We start from the raw sequence: 20,522 nt of genomic DNA on the forward strand, positions 1-20,522 counted from the left end.
ACAGCCCTGACCAAAGGCCAGCCTGCCTGCCTGTCCCCTCTGGGCCACCCCCCACACACAGGCCACTCCGCTGAGGGCGATCGGGTCCCACTCTGCCCTGATGTGAGTGACAGCTGTCTGCCCGGGGACGGGGCTTGGAAGACCTTTCCTGTAAAGCGCCAGGCAGCACCCCAGCGTGATGGCTCTGCACGGTCTCTCTGGCACATCTTCCTCTACTTCATGTCACAAACTCAAGCCCCTGAGCTCAAGGGACATACACAGCCAGGCCTCGGGTCAGACAGGGCCACCTGGAGCTCCTAGACCACCAGGGACAGGCGCTCTCCCAGCACCACGGCGAACTATTTATGCAGAACAGGCACCCTGCTCTCCTCCCTCCAGCCCCTGGCATCAGGGCGCCCCCTGCTGCACCCCGAATGGCGAGGCGGGCCAGCACTCTCCGGCACCCTGGGGCCTGGGCTTGGGAGAGTCGCTGACTGAGAGAAAGGGACACAGGGAAAGGCAGGCCCTCCGTCTGCTGGGTGGGAGAGAGCAGCACCAAGGTGCTCAGCCCCCGGGACCGGACAACGCGGGCATTCAGTCCCTCACTCTCCAAAGTGCGGAGGGTCAGATCAAGGAAGGACGCGGACCCTCACGATGGACACAGCGCCCGCTCCAAGGTGTCGGGCTCCAGGCATTGCACGTGGGCCAGTCTCCGGGACGATCCGCAGGAAACGCCTCACCCCACCCCGGGGAGCTGTCCCAGCCTGTCCCCACGTGGACACGGCCCCTAGCACCTCTCGCTTCCCGGTGATGAGGGCGGTCGGGATGAACGAGCCTCAGGAGAAACACCAGCCCCGCCCACCACCCCGCACCCCATGGACGTGCAGAGCGGGCAGGCCGACCACCTACCTGTATGTGACCCACTCGGAGTTGCCCTGGGGGCACTCCAGCATGTAGCCGGCCGCGTGCTGGCTCGGGTCCTCAGGGGGGTCAGGGGGGTCATTGAGCTCCACCCCTTCTGCCCGCAGCAAGTGGACGGTGGCCTGCCAGTGCCCAGAGGTCACGGGGGCAGGCCCAGCCCAGGCACAACTCAGAAACTATTTCTGAGGAAAATTTCTATCGGCACACATCGAATTTTGATTTCCTTTTCCCCCAGAAAACCTCCCGGGCACCCGCGGCTGCCAGGGGAGACTGAAGGGCCGCTCAAGGGGACCCGTGCCCACCAGCCCACCTGCCCCTGGGACACACCTCGGCGTTGATGAAGCCCACCTCCGCGAACTTCTGCAGCAGGGTGGGCGACCCCGGCCTCCGCAGCAGGGCCAGAGACTGGGCCCTGGAGTCGCGCCCCAGGCTGTCCCCGCCCCGCCTCTTCCTTCCTGGGGACAGTGGTGCTTCAGACTCCCGCACAGACTACAGGGCAGGGCTGTAGTCACCCACCTGCCAGAGCCCTGCCCCAGCCCCAGGGCAGCGGGGGTCTCTGAGGAGTGGACACTGTGCCCAGGAACATGGAAAAACCTCCCCAGAGGGTGCAGGGCCCCTGGGGCGTGGGCAGGTGTCCCGTCCCATCGGACATTCACAAAGGTGTGACCTCCAGGCCTGCGCATGCCTCTCACAAGTCCTTGCATCCCTGCCGCTCGCAGGCCAGGGCTCCCCCAGGGGCGTGTGCCCTGGGCTGTTCCCAGACCGGTGCTGACCTGTGGAGCCAGCCCCTGCCCCCTCCTGAGAGCCACGCCTGCATGCCAGCCACTCTATACTCAACCCTTGCCTGTACCTCGGCCTCTGCCCTCTGCCCTCTGCCCTCTGCTCACAGGCTCCTTGGTGCCTTCCTTTCCCTTTTCTCAGTCCCCTGGCGACCCCCAAGGGCCTGGGAAGGCCAAACAACATGACAGCGCAGGGTGCCAGATGTGGGGGATGCTGGCCAGGGGGGCCCCTATGGTCACCGTCGGCCACCACGAGCAGCCTCGGCAGCCGGCATCTGTGAAATGCTGTGTCCTCGAAGGCCCACCGGACCCACGTCCCCACACAGGGAATCCCCCTCCCTCCTGGCCCGAACAGCAGCCCCCCTCCAGCCCCCGGCGGCCCCTGCACGGACCTCTCTTCAGCCGCAACAGCCTCTTCGCCTTGACGCTGTCGTACAGGAGGCAGAAACGGCAGGCTGCACGGCACACGTCCCACACACCCTGCTTCCGGGAGACTTTGGCAAGCTCGGCCCAGATCTGCACTCTGCTCACCAAAGACCCAGATGAGGGAGCCCCTGAACTTGGACGTGGCTGCCAGAGCCAGGACCCACTGGAACGGCAGCCCGTGAGGAACAGGCCCTGGCGGGTCTCTTACCCAGGGTCTCGAAGAGTGTGGCTGTGAGACAGCCACACTCACTGGCCTGCAGCCAGGGGCTGGAGGCAGCAGGGCGGCCCTCCCAGGATGAGGCTGCCCCAGGGTCAGGGCTGAGAGGACAGGGGCAGTTCTCTGGTCCCCGTCACTGTGACGACTGAGAAGTACCCACCCGATTCCTTGCCCAGGGACAGGTCTCCCCGAGTCCCAGAACAAGCAGCTCCAGCCATTGTCCTGACCCCACAAAGGGCAGGGTGCAGGTGTCCACCCAGCCCCCCACCCCCAGGCAGGGCCTCCTGTCCCAGGGGCAGTGGGGGTGCTGCCTTCCAGGTCCCCACCCCGAGCCGTGTGCCTCCAGGACCCCACGTGGGAGCCAGGGTGGGGGCACTTTGGCTGCTGGAGGAGGTCACTGTCTCATCCCCACCCCTGCCACGCAGGTGTGAACTTGCCCTGCTCACCTCTCCTTTTCGTTCTCACTCCCCAAACGCCGCAAATGCCCGGTGGCTTTCTCCACGCTGACAGTGTGGTGCCGGGCCCTGGCGAACAGCAGGGCAAACCGGCTCCTGCTCTTCCCAGTGGAGACTGAGGGCAAAGGGGAGCAAACGAGGCCAAGGTCATGTGACAGGCCTGAGACTCTAGGGACCGCACCTCCCTCCGTCCAGGGGTGGTCGGTGTCATCAGGTGTAGCCACACGCCAGGACCACCCCAGGGCTCGGGGCTCACGTGGGCGGGGAGGGGCTGTGGCTGTGGGTGGGACGCTGCCAGGCCCCTGGCAGGGCATGATGCAGGGTCAGCCTGGCCACCCTGCAACTCGGTCCCGTGGTGGCACCGCCCCATCTCCACCCACCAAAGCCCCCGGGTTAGCTAGCCCTCAGGCCTGCACTGCCACCCCATCTCGAGGCTGGGCATTGATCAGCTGGTGTTGGAGGCTGCTCCCCTGCTACGGAAGAGTGAACTCTGGGTGCTCAGTGCCGCCCCGGCGCCAGCAGGCTGCCCGACGCAGCATCCCTGAGGATGCCGTGGGCCTGGGCCATGCTGCCACCAGGCTGGCAGCTCGCTTCCCACAAAGCACCCTTCACCCGCAGAAGCCAGCTCACCAGACCAGGTGACGCCCCCCCCCGGCAGGCTCTGCCGCCACCTCCCTGGGCTCCCAGCAGCACACCCTGGGGAGGCACACCCAGAGGCACCCAGGCATGCCCTACTGGGGCTGGGCAGGAGGGCAGCTGCAACGGCAGGAGACACACCGGGCAGCTTGAGGCGTCACACCCCAGATCGTCCCTCCCACCGTTGGGTGTGATCCAATCCCGTCCTCCCCCTCCCCCACCAGGGGGAGTGAGAATGAAAAGGAGAGGTGAGCAGGCCGGCGGAAAGGCCCCGGCCCCCAGACAGAGCTGGGAGCCTGTGTGCCAGCTGCCCTCAGGGCACCTTGAGGTGGCTGCCAGGCCAATGGGCGGAGAGCCAGCTTCCAGAGGCCACAGACCACAGGTCAAGGATGCTGGGCAGAGGTCAAAGGCAGCGGGTTCTGACCTTCCCAGGGGCCCAGTACGGTCCCCGAGGAGGGCAGGCCGGGCTCCACCCCACAGCCGCAGGAGACACGGTGCTGAGGAAGGAGGCAGCACCCACCCTTGGCCTCGTTCTCACTGTCCAGCACGATCTGGAAGGCGTCGGGGGCCAGTGCCAGGCCCGCATTCACCAGGAGGGCCCGCTTCTTCCGGACGCTGTCTTTGGGGATGGCTTTCTTGGCCTGTGGGAGGAAGAGGGGGGTGTCGGCCCAGTGTTCTCCAGCTCTGAAGAGGCGCCGGGAGCTCCGGGGGCTCCAAGGCGGCACCTGCTCAATGGCCATGGTGGCCTTGTCCTCCGCACGCTCAGGGGTCTGGTACAGCATGGAGCAGAGGCGCAGCCGGTTGAAGGCCATCCGCAGCCTCTCCTGGTACAGGCCCTGGCTGTCCAGCCGCATGGCCTTCACCAGGTGCTCCATGGCGGGCTCCAGCCGGTCCTCGTCCTCCTCGACGTGGGCCAGTTCCATGTGCACTTGGCAGCGGAGCAAGACCATGAGGCTGGGGGCAGGGCACAGCACAGCACAGCGTCAGGGGCCGGGCATGCGGGCTGCCTGGGAGACCCTCAGTGGCCCTGGCGCCTCACCTGGCCACGCCTTGAGGACTCACACAGGGGACGGGGCGGGGGTCCCCACAGGCCCACTGACCGAGAAGCAGCAGTGCAGAGACCCCAGGGTCCCTGTCAGGAGAGCTGCCTCAAGGGTGCATGCAACGCCAGGGCCCTCCCCGCCAACGCTGGTGCCGTCACCCCACCCCCTGCCCGGATGGCAGGGCTCTCCTGCAGCTCCAGGCTCCCCGCTGTCTCCGCACACACCTGCGGCCCCCATGCCCCGCCCCACAGCCACCGCACCCTGCGGGCCTGTGCCTCCCCCGGTGTTTGCTCCTTCCTCTGTGACCTCGGCTGCAGCACCCCCATCCAGCAGAGCAGCTCCCCTCAAGGTCCCTCCCTGCAGTCTGGGCCCAAATCCCTGCTGCTGGCAGCCACCCTCTGGGCGACCCTCCACTCCTCCCCTTCTCTGTCCACAGCCCCAGACCCATTTCCCAGCCTCCCTCTTGCTTATTTCTCTCTGTAAGTGCAGCCCATACATCTGCTCCCCCCACAGGGCTGAGTCGCCCTGTCTCCAGGGGTTGTCCCCCAGCACCCTGTGCCGGGGACAAAACAAACAGCCAGAGACACAGTCTCAGGCCCCACTGCCTCGGGCCCCAGCAGCGTGGTGCTTCCTGGGCCGTCAACACCCTGTCCCTGCTCTCTGACAACTGCTCCAACAGGTCCCGTGAGGCCCCAGCCCGTGCAGCCCCAGACTCCCCTGACGGAGCCCCTGCTTGGCCAGTGGGGACCCACGTCCTCTCCCCCCCAAAGCCCTGCCTGCTCCTCCTCGGCTTCCTCCCTCCCTGAAGCCCGAGTGGCCCCCAGGCTCTCCCTGCAGGGCCCCCCACTCCACAGCCTGCTGCCTCCCACAGGGCAGCTCCCGGCCTCTCCAGCCAGGGATGTTAGGGAGGGGCTCGGGTCCCCGACACCCTCAGTCCACACCCACCCTCCCCAGCTTCCTCCTTCTGGACCCCGTGACACTCAGCTCCTGCCCCTCTGCTCTGTCACCTCTCACCTTTGCCCACTGGCTGTTCTCAGTGGTAGCAGAGCCATCGCTGGACACCTGAAGCCCCTCCTTTGCCCCGGCTCTCGGAGATTCACCCCTCCCTCAGGAGGTGGCACAGCCCTGAGTCTGGGACAGGCTCTGGGTCCAGCCGTCTGCAGGGCTCTCCTCCCGGGCCTTTTCCCTCCCCAGTACCCCACACCCAGCACCCTCACTGTCTGGTCTCTGACGTCTCGCAGTAGCTCAGAGGCTGGCAGGGACCACCTGCCACAAGCTGCTTCCCCCGAGGTCCCCCCACCTCCTGCTACGAGGGTCTTCTTAGCACTTGGCTTAACTGGCCTATTAACGGGATGAGCTCTGGGTGCAGGAGCAGGCTGTAGGTGCAGGTGTACCTAAGTGTGAGCACAGCTGTCGGTGCGTGTAGGTGTAGATAGAATGGAGGTGCTGACAAAGGTGCAGGTGCAGATGCAGGTGTAGACACAGCTGCAGACAGAGGTGTAGGTGCAGGCATGCACCCCCTGCACTATGCAGCCCTGCGGCCCAGCCTGGGGCTTGGCCCGGGACTGGCCTTCAGCCCATGTGGTGAATGACTCAACCTCAAGGGCAGAGGCACATGGTCCTGGGCATCACGCTGCCCGGGGAGCCCAGCGCCCACCCTGACCGGTGAGGGTTCCAGACCCCAGGTGAGTGCACGCTGGCTCACAGCCACCCCCGGGCCACACTGGACCAATAGCAGGTCCCTCCTTTGGGGCTCGTGGGGCACAGGGGACGCTGTCCTGGCACAGGCTTTCGAGGTCTGAGTTAAATCTGGTCATCTGTCAGTCCCTGAGGACTCACGGGCCGAGGCTGGCCCTCGGTCAGTGTGAGCAGGTGGTGAGGGCAGCCTGGCCCTGGGCAGGGCAAACTGCCGGCCTTGTCCCCCCCGCCCCCCCCCCCCGCAGCCGCCCACCCTCCCTGAAGGCAGCTTGCCGTCCTGCTCGAGGCACTTTTGGGGGAAACAAGCCGGATCTCACCCCACCCCTGGTGTGAAGGCTTCTGCTCTCCCCGCCCACGAGTCCCCTTCCTGAGCAGACAGCCCAGGACACAGACGCCCAGGCCACCTGTCCAGCTTCTCCAGGGTCTCTGCGATCCTGGTCAGCGGCTTCCGCAGGTGGTGCCGAAGGTTGTGCTGCAGGAGCGGGAGGCACAGGTTCCACTGGGTGGTGCACACCACATGCACCACTCGAGGGTCGCCCAGGCCGATGGCTCGCTGCAGCGCGACATCCAGTCTCTGTATTACATTCAGCTGGGTCTGCTCGGGAGACGGTGGCCGGTGTAGGAGCGTGGAAGGCGAGTGAGGGCCGCCTGCCTGTGCTGGAGCTGGAGCCCCAGACGGGGGCAGGCCTCGCCCCTGGGCAGAGTGCCTGGGGCCCTGGAAGGGCTGCTCGCCTCAGAGACGCTTCCACCCACATTCATGGGCGGCCCGTCTGTGGCAGATTCGGTCCGAGGGCCTCTTGGTCTCATATGTTTACTGGGGCTCACACCCTTTGCGTGCGTTACCCAAAGACCACAGCCTGCCCGGCACACAGGGCTGGCTGCGGCATTTTAGGACCTGGGGGCAGGCCTCACCACTCCACCCTTCCCCGGGGCCCTCAGGGCTCCTGAGTCAGAGGGGCCAGGGCACATCTTCAAAGCTCAGGAGCCAAACAGCTAAGCCCCCACCCGTCACAGTGACCGAACCACATCCCTGGAGCCCTCGGGCTTCTAGGCCCAGAGAGGCTGATGGCCCCACACTAGGGCAGGGGCGACCTTTGCCTTCCTGGACAGGAGTCGGGATAGGGACGCAATGACCATCCCCAAGGGCAAGCGTTACCCCTGCGCATACCAGGTGGGGTGGCGGCTCCACACAGGGCCCAGGGGGCCCAGCTGGGGGAGAGTCCCACCCCAGCCCCCCAGCCACCAGGCCCAGAGGGCCCCCTGGAGCCACAGGAGACACCTGGCTGGGGTGCTGCCCGGGACCCTGCCCATCCTGCCAGGGAGCCCACCACGCCCCGGCCCAGAAGCCAAGGCCCAGGCCCGGCTCTCCCAGCCCCCGGGGGCACCGCACGCAGCCGGCATCCGAGATGCCTGCTCAGGCTTTACCTCCACAGCCGCTCGGGTGTAGGTTTTAATTTTACTCTCCAGCCTCAGCGCCTCCAACTCGCACTCCAGGCACTCGATCTCAATGACGTCCCCCGGGTCCTGCGGAGCCCAGACACGGAAACTGTGGTAGAGCCTTTGTGCCAGTCGCTACCGCCAGAGACATTTCAAATGACACCCCAGCACTCCAGGCAGAAACCCCGCAAACACCAATCACAGCAGAAAAATGTATTTAAAACCCTAACACGTTGCCAAAGCATGCAGGTGTGAGAAAACTGAAAAGACGTTTTTATCTCCTTAACAGAGAAGAAAAGGCAGTTTGCGTCACGGACAGTGGATTTCACGGGGCTCTCCTGAGGTCTGTGCGGGTCCGTCAGCAGCCATCGGCTCAGACCTTCTGCCCTGTCTCAGGCTGCTGGGTCCCCCGAGGACTTACAGGTCTCCTGTGCTCTGGGCACAGACGCCAATCAGAGAGGAGATCAGAAACAACCTCTTGGCATTGGGCTTGTATTTCCATCGTCCCCCGATCCCTGCTCAAGGGGTGGGGCTCCTCACCACCAAGGGGCTGAAGCCACCCTCAGAGATGCGCCCAGGCCCGCGGACCTGACGGCACGCAGCCCTGACGCAGTGCCCGCCCAACCACCTGACCTCCGGGGAACGTGAGCTGCCTGTGGAGGGCGGTGCCGTGACGAGTGCTCACAAATCAGAGTGAGAACTGCCGAGTGCTGTGCCGTCATGTCCGTGAACTTGGGGGACACCTCACATGCCATGAGAGCTACGTTCACTGCAACCCTCTAGGTCGAGCACAGTAAACAGCAGGGTCTAAATGCCCGTGGACAGGGTGGGGAGGGTGCTCTGACCACGAACACTGTGAAGTCCTGGGCGGCCCCGGTGTGCACAGTCCAAACGCCCAGTAGTGACATGGGCCAGTGCCTCTGACGACGTGAGAAGGGAGGAGGGTGGTGTGCGCACTCACACCATGGCCTGGAAGATGACACACGTGGAGAAGACGGGGCACAAGTGCCTCCAAGGGGCTCCAGGCCCTTCCCTTCCCTCCCCTTCATGTCCGACGGCAGCTGCCAGGCACTCACGGTCCCTAGGCCCTTACTTTGCTGTCCATATTCTTCAAGTCTGAGAGGCAGCTGGAGGAGACGTCCTCACATTTCAAGGTCATAGAAAGATGAGCCAGTTCAAAGAGCAAAAGAATTCTGAAAACAAAAGCAAAGTAGCACTGCGTGGGCAGGGGGTGCTGGGGAAACACTAGCGTGGTGTGGAGGGGGCGGGGGATGCGCACTTGCCAGGAAGTGGGAACAGAATGGAGAGCCCTGGCTGGGTGTCTCAGCGGGTTAGAGCGCCAACCCAGCAGCCCAGGCTGTGGGTTCCATCCCTGGTCAGTGCATGTGAAAGAATCAACCAATGAGTGCGGAGAGAACAGTGAGCCAATGTCTGTTTGTCTCTCCCTTCGTCTCTCTCTCAAATCAATAAAGAAAAAAAAATTTAGGAAAGAACAGAACACAGTGGCTCCTCCTGAACTCGCCACTGTTCCTTACTGGCTGGGATGTGCAAGCTGTCACATGGCGAGGCCACCTGGGCCAGAGCCACCCACACCGGGAGTTGTGCCTGCCCCCGTGAGCCCACAGACACAGCCGGGCAACCGGCACGGATGGTCTGAGCCACTCGGGCGGAGCCGCCCTGCCCACAGTGGTAGACAAGGCGCTTCCAGCACCGCTCCCATGAGCTGGGCAGCTTGAAACCCTGGGGAGTTCGCCTCTCGGTTCTAGAGGCCAGGAGGCTGAGGTCGAGGGGTTGCAGGGCCCCATCCCCTCTGAAGCTGCTGGGAGGAAACCGAGGCCTCAGTTCGTTCCTGGTGTGGCCAGCGACTCTCGTGCCTTTCTCCTCATGTGGCCTCCTTCCAGGAGTGAGTCCCTGTGTCCCTCCTGTGAGAGCAGAAGTCCCCGGACCAGGGCCCAGCCCACTGCAGCCTGGCCTCCCCTGACCTCAGTCACATCCGCAAAGACCCATGTCCACAGGGGCAGTGAGCGCTGGGACTCAACCCCATCTTTGGGGGAGACACAGTTCAGCCCAGGACACCCAAAACTAATGATCAAACGACAAACTGAAAAAATATTCAGAACCATTGCTACAGGCAAACAGCCGCAGAAGCCAACAATCACCGGGAACCGAGAGGCCCGGCGCCCGAGGGGACGCCCAGGGGCCCTGGAGGACTGAGTGCTGCACCCGGATGGCCAGAGATGCCAGGCAGAAAGCAGGGCGGTCACAGCATCCAGTGAGCAGGTGTCAGTCCCCCACCCTGTTCCTGCAAGCGAACACTGGAGAAGGGGACAGGCGCGGGGCTGGGAAGCCAGCCTGTCGCCTCTGCAGTGGTGACCCCAGAGAGAGGGGACGGCGGCCTCTGGCTCCACCTCCCGCCCCCAGGAAGTCATACCATGGTCCCCCTCACTCTGAGCTCAGGGGTCAGACACCAGGACAGAACTGAGCGTGCTGCGGGTGGGGCCGGGGTGGGCGCATTTGTCTCCACCTGCGGACGCGGCGCAGGGCTGGCCCACAGGTGGGACATCCTGTGGGAACCTGGAAACTCCTGCATTTTTTGGACCATAAAACACACCTCTTTTAGAGGAGGAAAATAGGAAAAAAGCAAAAAAAAGTGGTAAAATATTTAATAACATGAATAACATAATATTTCGCCAATGTAAATGTAAACAGAACTCAACAGCAGCATTAACAACCATTATTCCTCCCAAAGTGCAGGGGCAGGGGGGTATGCCTTACAGTCCGAAAAATAAGCTGCTTCTGCCAGAGCTGAGTGTGGTTTTCAGAAGCACGGCGTGAAGCTGCGTGTCCGAAGGGCTCCCCTCACGGCACGGACCCCGGGACGGGAGGGGCTGGAGGGAACCCCCAAGCTTCCACGTGGTGGGTGTGCAGGATGTGGGGCACACGGGGGGAGTTTTGGTGCTTTCCCCGATTTTCCCTTTCCCCCTCGGACTGACCGGCTTCCTGTGTCCCGTGCAGCTCCCCCCCACCCCACGCAGCCCCCGCCCACCGCGCGCAGCTGTGAAGCTGGGTGGATACAAACACTCACTTCTCCTCCACAATTGAAGGGAAGTGCTGGTGGTTGTAATGGCCCAGCTGTTTGTAGGCCGCCTTCAGAATTTTGCTGACATCTTCAGGTAAATCGTTTTTATCCAGTTTTCTAGAATTAATGCAAACATTAAATAACCAAACTGCTGTCAGTCTTCCTCAAATTATCCTTAAAACCTCTGCGCCCATGAAGCTCTGTTTTCCACTGGACAAGTCTAGAATGAGCCCACCTAACCCTCTTGCTCCTCAGCTCTCCAGGGCGGCTTCCCCGGTGCCTGGGCCCGGCTTCCTGCCTATGACCCTGAGAAGGGAAACACCCGGACCCTGTGTACCAGCCCCTCTGCCAGGCCAGCCGCACGCAGGGCCCACCGGGTGGGGTGCCTGGCCCTGCGCCCTGGCTGCCAGGCCCCAGGCCCCCTTGCACACCTCCGCAGATCTCCTCCCGACCTCCCTCCGGCCCCCTCCAGTGGGGCTCCACCCACAAGCTACTCTAGTTTCGCTCCATTTCCCAGCCAACTCTCACACCCCGCCTGGGGCAGGAGCCTGGGCCGGGGGTCCCCGCAGCCCCACCCCTTGTGGACAGAGTGGGGCACAGGGGAGCCTCCCGCTCTCCCCTCAGGCACTCGCCCTTGGAGCAGGTTGATGTGGAAAGTGACGGACAGGCCGATGGAAGACTTCCTTTCCTCCTTCAGCTGCAGCTCGCCCACCAGGCCGTGCCGCACCTGTGGTGAGGCGGGACAGGACAGCGACTCGGGTCTGAAGGGACGACTGGGCGGCGGCCCAGACCCGTGCACGGCGACTGCTCTGCAAGTGTCCCTTGTCAGTTGTGTGGCTGACGAGGCACTTTTCTCCAACTGTGCCTAGTCTTTAGCTTTCCCTACGTAGCTTGCTTTCCTGTACCCGGAATGTAATGAATTACGACGTCTCCGCACAGGCTGTTGCGGTAATGGCTTTCTCTTTCCAAACTCCCCACGGTTTCTGAGGCAGTGCGGTTGCGCCGTCTGCAGCTGCAGGTGCAGACCCTCGGCAGGTAGGCCTGCGGCTGCTTTTCTACAGTTTTCTGAGCGATAGGGCACAAAGCCACTTCCCGGTCCCCACGGTTCGCCGGCCGACCTACCATCACAGCAAACACCTGCCGGTACTGGTGCGGCGCGTGAGCCTTTATGAAGGGCGCGGCGGTGGCGCAGAACGTGGCGGCCTCCTCCCTTCTCCCCGCTTGCAGGTAGCACTCCAGAAGTTCCCTGGGCAGCACAAAGTGGAGACAGACGCCCGGGTGGGTGGCGCCCCTTCCCATTGCGAGTGTCTCAGAAGTGGCTGCCCCTCTCCTGGTCTCCTGGTCCACAGACCCCTGACCCCAGGCACACGGGCAGGCTCAGCAGGGACACGAGGAGGCGCTGCTCAAGGTCACCAGGGGCACTTGAGAAGGTCACGTTCCACCTGCTGACAACTCACCCAAAACCACCCTCTGGCTGTGCCTGCTCGGTGGGCGACCGCCCCCCTCGGGTAGGGCACGGGGTAGGGTGGGGGACCGGGCAGCGCCAGGGCAGGCCGGCCACCTCCACTCACAGCATCAGCTCCGCCTGCCAGTCCTGGTCCTCGTCCTGGGTCTGATTCAATGCTCTCACGATTTGGGAGAGGCTGGGGATCAGGTGGTGGTGATACCCAGGCTTGAGGAAGGGCCTGGCCATCTGCCAGTAGAGGACCGACGCGTTGTAGACCAGGAAGTAATACCTGCGGCACCAGGGAGGAGGCGTCTGCCACGCGGCCAGCAGCACAGCCTGGCCCCCGCCCTCCCCAGGGAGGCACCTGGAGGCCTCCGTCCACATCAGAGGGCAGCAGCCCCTCTGAGTCTCGGGGCCCACACTGCGAGAGCAGATAAGCACGGGCCCCCCAGCGGTGCCTGCTCAGACAGTGCAAGCCTCCTGCTGAGCCCCAGCCACGGCCACCCAGACACGGACTCTTGATGTCAGACCAGAGGTCTCTCTCACTCATTTGCTCCACACAGTGACCGGTTCCCCGTGAAAACACACCACAGAGCAAGGCCTCCTTTGGCTCCCAAGGGATAGACAAGAAGAGGCAAGAGTAGGGGGAACCAAAAAAGGCTTCCTGGAGGAGGTGGAATCCTGCCAAGACCTGAAAAGTGACCAGGAATCCGCCAGATGGGCAGTGTGGAAAGAGGCTTGGGCAGGTGGAGGAGGAGGGCAGGCCCTTCGGGAGCAGACTCTGTGTTTGCACAGGACAGAAGCAGAGGTGAGGACGCAGGGGACAGACTGACCATGACCAGAGGGGACAGGGAAGTGGGTACTAGGGGAAAGAAGGGGAAGAGATTAGTCAAAGAACATGCATGAATGACCCACGGACATGGACAACGGCGTGGGGACTGACTGTGGAAGGAGGGGTGAGCTGGGCTGAGAAGAACAAAGGGGAAAAAATTGGGACAACTGTAATAGAGTAACAATTTTTAAAAAATTTAAACAGGAAATGCAAAGTGTCGGAGGTCAGGGCACCCCTAGGAAGCCAGGCTTCTTCCGGTGGCTGCAGGGAGCCCAGGTCGGAATCCCAGGGGTGCACTCTCTCTCCAGCTGCAGGGCCCTCAGGAGGGCTCTGCCTTGCAGGGGCCTGGGGGCCTGGCGGTCTTCTCTGACAGCCTTAGAGGGACGAGCGACGCCCACCGCCCACCGCTCTCACCCAGGGAGGGGAGGGCCCAGGGCGCCGGCAGTAAGACAAGGCTGCTGGTCCCTTCGCAGGTTCACCAAGAGGCCCGTTCTCCTCCGCCTGGCTGTACCCAGGTCTGTTTTAAAGGTGGTCCTGACAGGGCCCAAGGCTCCTGGCCCCGCACCAGGCATTGTGCAGGTGCCCCCACACCCTGGTGTGCAGCAGTGACTAGGCCCCCCATGACGACACCCACAGCCCCCGCTGCATGGCTGCAGGGCATGGTTCCCTGTCAGCAGTACCCCGCTGAGGGAGGGCCAGGGGCTGCACCCCCGGACCCGGTACAGGGGCAGCCAAAGGAGGCCACCAACGGCAGCCAGTGGGATGGTGCATGAGTGAACCCAGGGTTTACCCTGAAATCGCCTTTAATTGCTGCGTCCTGTCCAAAGAGGCTGCGTGCAGGCTTAGCCGTTTCGGGAATGTTTGTTTTGATGAAGCAAGCGTCAATTAGGCAGAAACTGTGCTGGAGTCTCAGCCCCATCACCTCCATAGACAGGAGGCCTCGGCCCAGGTGAAGGACAGGCCAGTGGGGGCAGCACAGGGAGGAAACCGAGACGCTGAACCCCCAAAAGGCCAGGGAACCGATGAAAAGAGGCCCAAGGAGAAAGCTGGCAAAGGTCACCTGGAGGTCCCAGAAACTGCTGGTCAGAGCAGAGGGTACAACAATGGGGACAGTCCCTGCGGCCCAGCTCTACCTTAGAGATGTGCGTGACACTGAAGTGCATTAAAAACAAGAGCAGGAACAACCCCTACCATCCGAGCAGAGAACCACGTAGTGGACTCCGGCCCAACCTTCCCACACAGGCCCAGGCCAGACCCACAGCCCACCTGGGTTCTCCTTTGGCGAAGCTGATGGCCTTCATGTACTGAGTCACACAGTTTTCAAACTCCTCCTGAAACAGAAAGCACAAGGAAACCCAGGCTGCCACTGACGCAGCAGTCGTGGCTCCTGGTTACGCCGTGAACCCCAGGCCCACCAGAGCCGTCCCACCAGCCCCGTGCCCAGCGGGAGCCGGACGAGAGGCAGCCTGGCTTCCACCCTGCAAGTTCTCCTCTGGCTCAGGGGTGGCTGGTGGGGCCGTGGCCATGATGCCAGGAGGCACAGGTCAAATGTCCAAGGGGATGCAAGTAGGACTCGGGCTCAGGGAGGAAACCAACAGGAAACGTAACTCTCGATGAAAAACACTCTAAGATTTGTGCAGCCAGACACAATTTTGAAAGGAGGACACAATATGGACCGTTGGGATTTTGAGGAGCACAGAGGCAGCCTCAGGGGTAAGCACAGGTGGGCAGACGCCTCCCCTTGGGTGGGTGCTGAGATGGTGGGGGGGAGCCCTGGGGTCCACAGGAAGTGGGACAAAACCACAGGACACAGGAGGTGGCTCAGGGGCCCCACTCTCACCAGATTGTCCGTGGACTTGGGGGCACACAGCTGGGCTCTGCACAGGTGCGCTCGGCCCAGGAACTGGGTGACGGGCCCTTTCACCTTGAAGTACATCTGGATGCAGTCCTCGCTCACCTCCGGCTGCCCCATCTGCGGGAGAACACCGCCAAGTCGCTATAATCACACCGCTCCCTGGGAACGGGCAGAGAAGGAGGACGGCGGGGGGCCCGGCGGGGGCGGCAGTGTCTCTCGGGGGCACCTCCCGGCCCCCGGCCCCGCCCCCCGCCGCTTCCGGCAGACCCCCAGCCCCGGGGCCCTGGGACTACGACCTTCAGGGCCTGCTCCGCGCACAGAACGAACAGGTCGGGGCTGAAGCTCTCGCTGGGGTCGAACTCGGACTTGGCCAGGTTAGCGGACTTGATCAGCTCGTAAGCCCTCTTTAGGGCGGCGACATCTGTCGGGACAGTCGGTGAGGATGGCCGGTGAGCACCGAGCAGCGGGGGGCGGTGCAGACCGTCCCACAAGAACCCGAGTCAGACTAGCGGCTCCAGGGCTGCGCCCTCCCGCGGCCGCACCCGCGGTCCCCTCCGGCGACCCGACACTCCCGCCAAGCCCTCCCGCCCCAGGGGCGGGAAGGGCAGCCGCTGGCTCCGGCCGCCGCCCCAGCCCAACACGCTGAGGATAGGGATCGGTCTCCGCGCCCCGGCCCTGCGCACCCTGCTGGCTCTCGGCGCGGGTCAGCTCCTGCGTGATGACCGGGTCCATGGTGCCGCAGCCGAGCCGCTCGTCTCTCCCGCTCGGCGGCGGTTGCCCAGCGACAGGGGACGCGGACCGCACTACGGGTCGGCAGCGGAGCCACACTCGTCCGGAAAGCGAAGTGCCCGTAGCCCTCCCAGTCCCCGTGGTTCCTGCAAATGTGCGAAGGTGGCTGGGTTCCCCAGAGCCTTAGCAGGGGACAGCCGGCGGCTCTGACGGATGAGGGAACAAAGCGCTGACCTGGCATCGGCCTCACTCTTACACCGGGATAGCTCTACAGGAATCAACAGGTTAAACAGAAAACAGAAGGAGACTAAGAAATTCCAAGAGAAGGCGTGTAACCATAAAAATTCTTGGTCTGGGGAGGGTACAAGTGACACAAAGCTCAGAGACGGTAAAAGAAAGACTGAGCCCTGGCTGGTGTAGCTCAGTGGATTGAGCGCAGGCCTGCAAACCAAAGGATCGCAGTTGGATTCCCAGTTAGGGCACATGCCTGGGTTGCAGGCCAGTTCCCACCAGGGGATGCATGGGAGGCAACCACACATTGATATTTCTCTCCCTCTCTCCTTCCCTTCCCCTCTAAAGATAAATAAATAAAAATATTTAAAAAAAGAAAGAAAGACTGATGGCAACCCCTAAAAACTCTGGCTGGCCTGGGGCCCACAGCTGACCTCCCCCGCCATCCCGCAGACCTGTGAGAGACACCCCGCTGGCGGAGCACACCTCCGAGACAAGGCACCAGCTGCGCTCAGTGTGACAATCTCCCAATAAGGGAACCGTGGGCTGATGCACTAGCCAGCACCCTTCATCTGTCTGTGTGGGAAGAGACAAAGGTTTGACAGACACTGGTTTGGGGGAGAAGTGGGGTGGGGTGGGGGAGGTGGGAAGTCAGGTGCATTTGGGGGGAGAATAGCCTGGAGCCACCTGGAGGAGGAACCCAGTGCACACTCCCTGGAGGCCAGGGTCCACCTGCACTCGGGCTCAGTGCTCCTCCCACCTGCGCTCTGCCCAGCGGGGGTCCCCCAGAAGAAGCTCCTGGGCCTCTGGTCAGGCAGGACGTCAAGATGGGATCCAGGAACTGTGGGTGGGGAATGTGAGGGGAGACTGACCTCTCAGGGGATGCACTGACCTTGCATGCAGGACGCTGACGCAGTTTTGAGAGCCGTGGCCAGCCCCAACGCACTCTCCCCGGGATGGCGCAGGAGCAGATGTGTACATCGAAATGTGTCCTGAGCTGTGAGGAGCGAAAGGCAAAGGGACAGAGGAAGGGAGGCCTGGCCAGCAGGGCTGGGGCCAGGCCGGGCCCGCTGGCCAGAAAGCACAGCAGGCGCCCGCAGCGAAGGCCTAAGGCCAGGGCTGGTCACTTGCTGCTGCCCCAGGAGGCCAGGCTGACTCCCTCCATCCCACAGGCAGGGCATGGGGCCCATGGGTCACAGCCGGTGGGGGTGGGCACAGGCTGTGGTGAAGCCCAAGGTTCGGGCCGCTCCGTCATTAACTCCTCACTCAGCAGATGCGGGCCGGGAACCACTGAGCCTGAGTTTGTCCATCCACGGTAAGTCAGGGACCTGCCCGGGTCTGGGGGGCTGTGGCAGACCCACTGCTGAGTGGGGAGCCCAGGCTAGTGCGTGGCAGTGCTCGGGGGTGGTGCTCCAGGGGGGCGGCTATAGGGTAATCCAGTGCCCAGACCTCTGCCTTTGCCGGCTCTGCCACAGAGGGCCCTGACTACCGAGGGGTAGGCTGGTCTGCGGAGACTGTCCTGTGCCTTCGAGGAGGAAACAGCCTCCTGATAATCTGCTGCTCTGCCTTCCCTGAGGCACCAACTGGTATTTTTAGCCACCTGTTCAGCAGGCCACCCGCCCTCCCACCACCAGCAAACGCACTTCCTGTTAGTCTCTCAGCATGGACTCCACAGGCAGCTGGCTGTTAAACCTGAGAGCAGCCAGCTCTGATGGGCTGCACAGAGATTGGCTAGAAATAGAAACTGTCACAGTCGGCCCGTCCAAGTTGGCAACCAAACTGGGCTGTTGGCTGGGCCCCTGCCGGCCTGGCACCCAAGTGCCAACTCCGCTCTGCTGAGTGCTGGCCTGCCCTCCAGGTGCTCTCGGTCCTGGGACACCCCACACAGTTCCAGAGGGATGGGCGTTTCTGTTCCCTGATGTCCTGGCAGCGCTCAGCCTTTGGTGGGTGCCACAGGGCCCTGCAGGGTGTGAGTCTTGACAGTGGGCCCCAGTGTGGGGACAGGGCACCCCCCGGGCTCCTGGTCTCCAGGGCCCTGCACACCGGGCCCATGGGTGCTCAGGGGCCCTATCCTTTCTTGGGGCAATGCTGTGACTCCCAGGCTGTACTGAAGCCTCTTCCCTGGATGGTGGATGAGGTGGGGCAGCCGTGCCAGGGGTGGGCATCCTGGGGCATCCAGGCTGCAGCGCAGACCTGCACGAGGAGGCCATGGGGGTTGAGAAGGGAGTAGGTGGTCAAGCCAGCCAATGCCCTGGGCCAGAGCCCTGAGCCCCCAGATCCAGCCCGGTCCCTGTAAGCAGGGGGCAGCCAGCCTCAGCCCGAGAGTGCTATGACGCTAAGTGTCTCTGTGCCTGGTGGTCTCCTCTGTGGTGAGGCTCTGCAGGGCCACCTGCCTCCAGATCTGAGGATTCTGTGATTACGAATTCAACTGAGGAGCGAAAATACATTTTTTTAGAAAAATCCAGAGTTGATCCCTAAACAACACAGTGTAACAACTATTCACCCTGCATCAGGGGTCATCTCGAGGCTGGAGGTGATTCTTCATGGGCCGGAGAGTGTGCGCAGGCTACATGCAAAGCCAACACCAAATACTTGAGCCTCTGGACTCAGGTGTCCTCGGGGGCAGGAGCCAGTCCCCCACAGAGACTGAGGGGGGCGCAGTCCCAGAAGAGGCGGCCACTTGTGTGCCGATCGGTGACCGTTCACAAGGGTTTCGACCGGGAAAGTGAGCGGAGAGCAGCCCTGAGGCCATGAGAGCATCACTGCCCAAATAAGCCAGGTGCGTCCGACCAGCAGCCTGGCCCTTTGGTCCCACTGCACAGCTGGCCCGCTTGGAGCAGGGACCCTGGTGGCCCTGGTGGCACTCTGCTTTTCAGAGGCTGGGCCTGGGGTCCTGCAGGGCTGGATGCATGGAGCCCCATTACTGAGCAGCACTGGCTCCAGCCTGAGCGTCCCCTCAGCCCTGGAGGCCATGCGCTGCCTGGAGAGGGAGCGCCACTTCCACGAGGGAGGGGGCATTTGGATTGTGCAACCACTCTCAGCATCTGGCCTCCCCTGCTTCTGGGGGCCTGAGGCTCCCCCATGACCTTCCCAGCAGCTCAAACCCCCTCTCTCCTCACCAGGCTGCTGCGGCTGCCCCCACTGCCCCCCAAGGAGGCTGCTGGGGGCCTGGGTGAGAGCTCTGCCTGCAGCTCTCTGCCTGTCCTGGGTCCCAACAGCACAGAGCTCCGGGCAGGTCCTGTGTCCCCTCCTGTCTCCCATCCCCCCACCCCACAGTGCTCCCGAGACACCTTCCCAGTAAACTCGAGTCAGACCCTCATCTCAGCCTGCAGCTAGGGCAGGCCCACAACAAAGCCAAGCCCCCTCTGGCAGCAGGTGCTGACCTTGGGGCTGAGCCAGCCCAGTGCCAGGGGCCTCAGTGCCCAGGTCTGCCTAGTGGGGATGGCCACACACCCCACCCACCAGACAAGGCAGCTGAGCTGGTGAGCAGGGGAGGGGGCAGAACGGGGCCTCTGGGGACTGGGCCATGCACACAGGACCAGCCAGGACCAGTCACCAGCCTAGCTCCCAGACTGTGCTCCCAGAGTCCTTCAGAGAGAATGTGCCCCCACCTCACGCTGCCAGCACAGGGGCCCTCCTGCAGCCGAGCTGAAGCCACCACTACGCGTCAGCCCCGAGGCCCTGGGCCCGGGCACGAGGCACCGAGGGCTGTCCTTGGGAAGGGGGTGGTCATGAGTCCAGACTGGCTCGCTCAGGCCTCCAGGTCTGTGGGTGGCAGCAGGCCAGGACATCGGTCTGCAGCCATCAAGCCGAGCCAACCGGGTGGGCAGGGGCAAGGGGACGTGGGGTCGTGATGCTGTGGCGGCAGGAGGGAGCTGCCACCACTGACGAGGCCAGCAGGTGTCCTGAAATCTGGGGCGGTTCCGACTGAGGTTGGCATTGCTGCTGCTCCCACAGGCGGGGCCGGAACAGGGGCGGAGGGTGCAGGAGGCAGGCACAGTGCCAGCATTTCTGTCCTGGGAGCCCCCGGGAGAGGGCAGCCTGTGCTGGTGTGAGGGGCCTCCCTCCATCCTGCGAATGTGCGGGTGTGAATGTGAGTGTATGCTGTGTGAGTGTGTGCGTGAGCATGTGTGACAGCATGCATGTGCCGGTGTGAGTGTGTGTATGAGTGCGTGTGACAAACCTCTGCATGTGCCCCTGGTGTGCACGGGAGTCTCCTCCAGGAGGGACGCCCAGGCCACCCACCGTCCTGGAAGCGGCAGTGGGAATAGATGGCGGCTGAACTGACCAGCGTTTTCCGGGGACGGAGCCCGGACCCCGCGTTGTGGGAGGTGTCCTGGGCACAAACGTCTCCCTTCAATGAACGGGGACAGGACGGGAACCGCGGCCTCCCCAGTTTCAAACGATCGACGCCCCAGCGATCGGGAAGACATTGCCCACCACCGCGCGCCCCCTGGTGGCCTTGTTAGCACAACGCAAGGAGCCCCCTCTCACCAGCGGACGCATGCACGGCACCAGGAAAAATTAAGCAGTTTGCTGTTCCATTGTTTATTCGCCTTGCCACTTACTTTTCTTTCGTCAAGGAGCTCCCGATCTTTCCCAAGAGGGAAAACGGGGACAAGAGTAACGGCCCTCGTCTGAGTTACTGAGATTAAAACTTAAATAACCTCCCGCCCCCAGTGACAACCTGGATGTTGACAAACGCAGTGACTGAAGACGAGACGTGGAGGAGCTCCCACGTTTGTCCTGTGAACGCCC

The 20,522-nt window shown here is 63.2% G+C and overlaps 1 protein-coding gene across 2 annotated transcripts in view; it reads right to left on the bottom strand.

Annotated features, from left to right (window-relative positions):
• The window catches only part of CFAP46 (cilia and flagella associated protein 46), a 56,626-nt gene extending 41,050 nt beyond the window's left edge, over nt 1–15,576 (bottom strand). For both annotated transcript variants that reach the window (XM_037051251.1, XM_037051250.1), the window contains exons 1-17: nt 15,488–15,576; nt 15,101–15,225; nt 14,790–14,921; nt 14,216–14,280; nt 12,242–12,406; nt 11,793–11,916; nt 11,303–11,397; nt 10,677–10,787; nt 8,685–8,784; nt 7,580–7,678; nt 6,559–6,749; nt 4,139–4,367; nt 3,934–4,054; nt 2,769–2,892; nt 2,072–2,202; nt 1,228–1,355; nt 889–1,022 (exon numbers count right to left, since the gene is read on the bottom strand). In XM_037051251.1, coding sequence (XP_036907146.1) covers nt 889–1,022; nt 1,228–1,355; nt 2,072–2,202; nt 2,769–2,892; nt 3,934–4,054; nt 4,139–4,367; nt 6,559–6,749; nt 7,580–7,678; nt 8,685–8,784; nt 10,677–10,787; nt 11,303–11,397; nt 11,793–11,916; nt 12,242–12,406; nt 14,216–14,280; nt 14,790–14,921; nt 15,101–15,225; nt 15,488–15,536 — 2,123 coding nt within the window. In that variant the 5' untranslated portion in view covers nt 15,537–15,576. The remainder of the gene's footprint in view (nt 1–888; nt 1,023–1,227; nt 1,356–2,071; nt 2,203–2,768; nt 2,893–3,933; nt 4,055–4,138; nt 4,368–6,558; nt 6,750–7,579; nt 7,679–8,684; nt 8,785–10,676; nt 10,788–11,302; nt 11,398–11,792; nt 11,917–12,241; nt 12,407–14,215; nt 14,281–14,789; nt 14,922–15,100; nt 15,226–15,487) is intronic.
• Nucleotides 15,577–20,522: the final 4,946 nt, after the last annotated feature.

This window comes from Sturnira hondurensis, unplaced genomic scaffold (assembly GCF_014824575.4).
Source record: "Sturnira hondurensis isolate 20B ecotype Veracruz unplaced genomic scaffold, ASM1482457v3 Scaffold0007208, whole genome shotgun sequence".
Taxonomy (NCBI): domain Eukaryota; kingdom Metazoa; phylum Chordata; class Mammalia; order Chiroptera; family Phyllostomidae; genus Sturnira; species Sturnira hondurensis.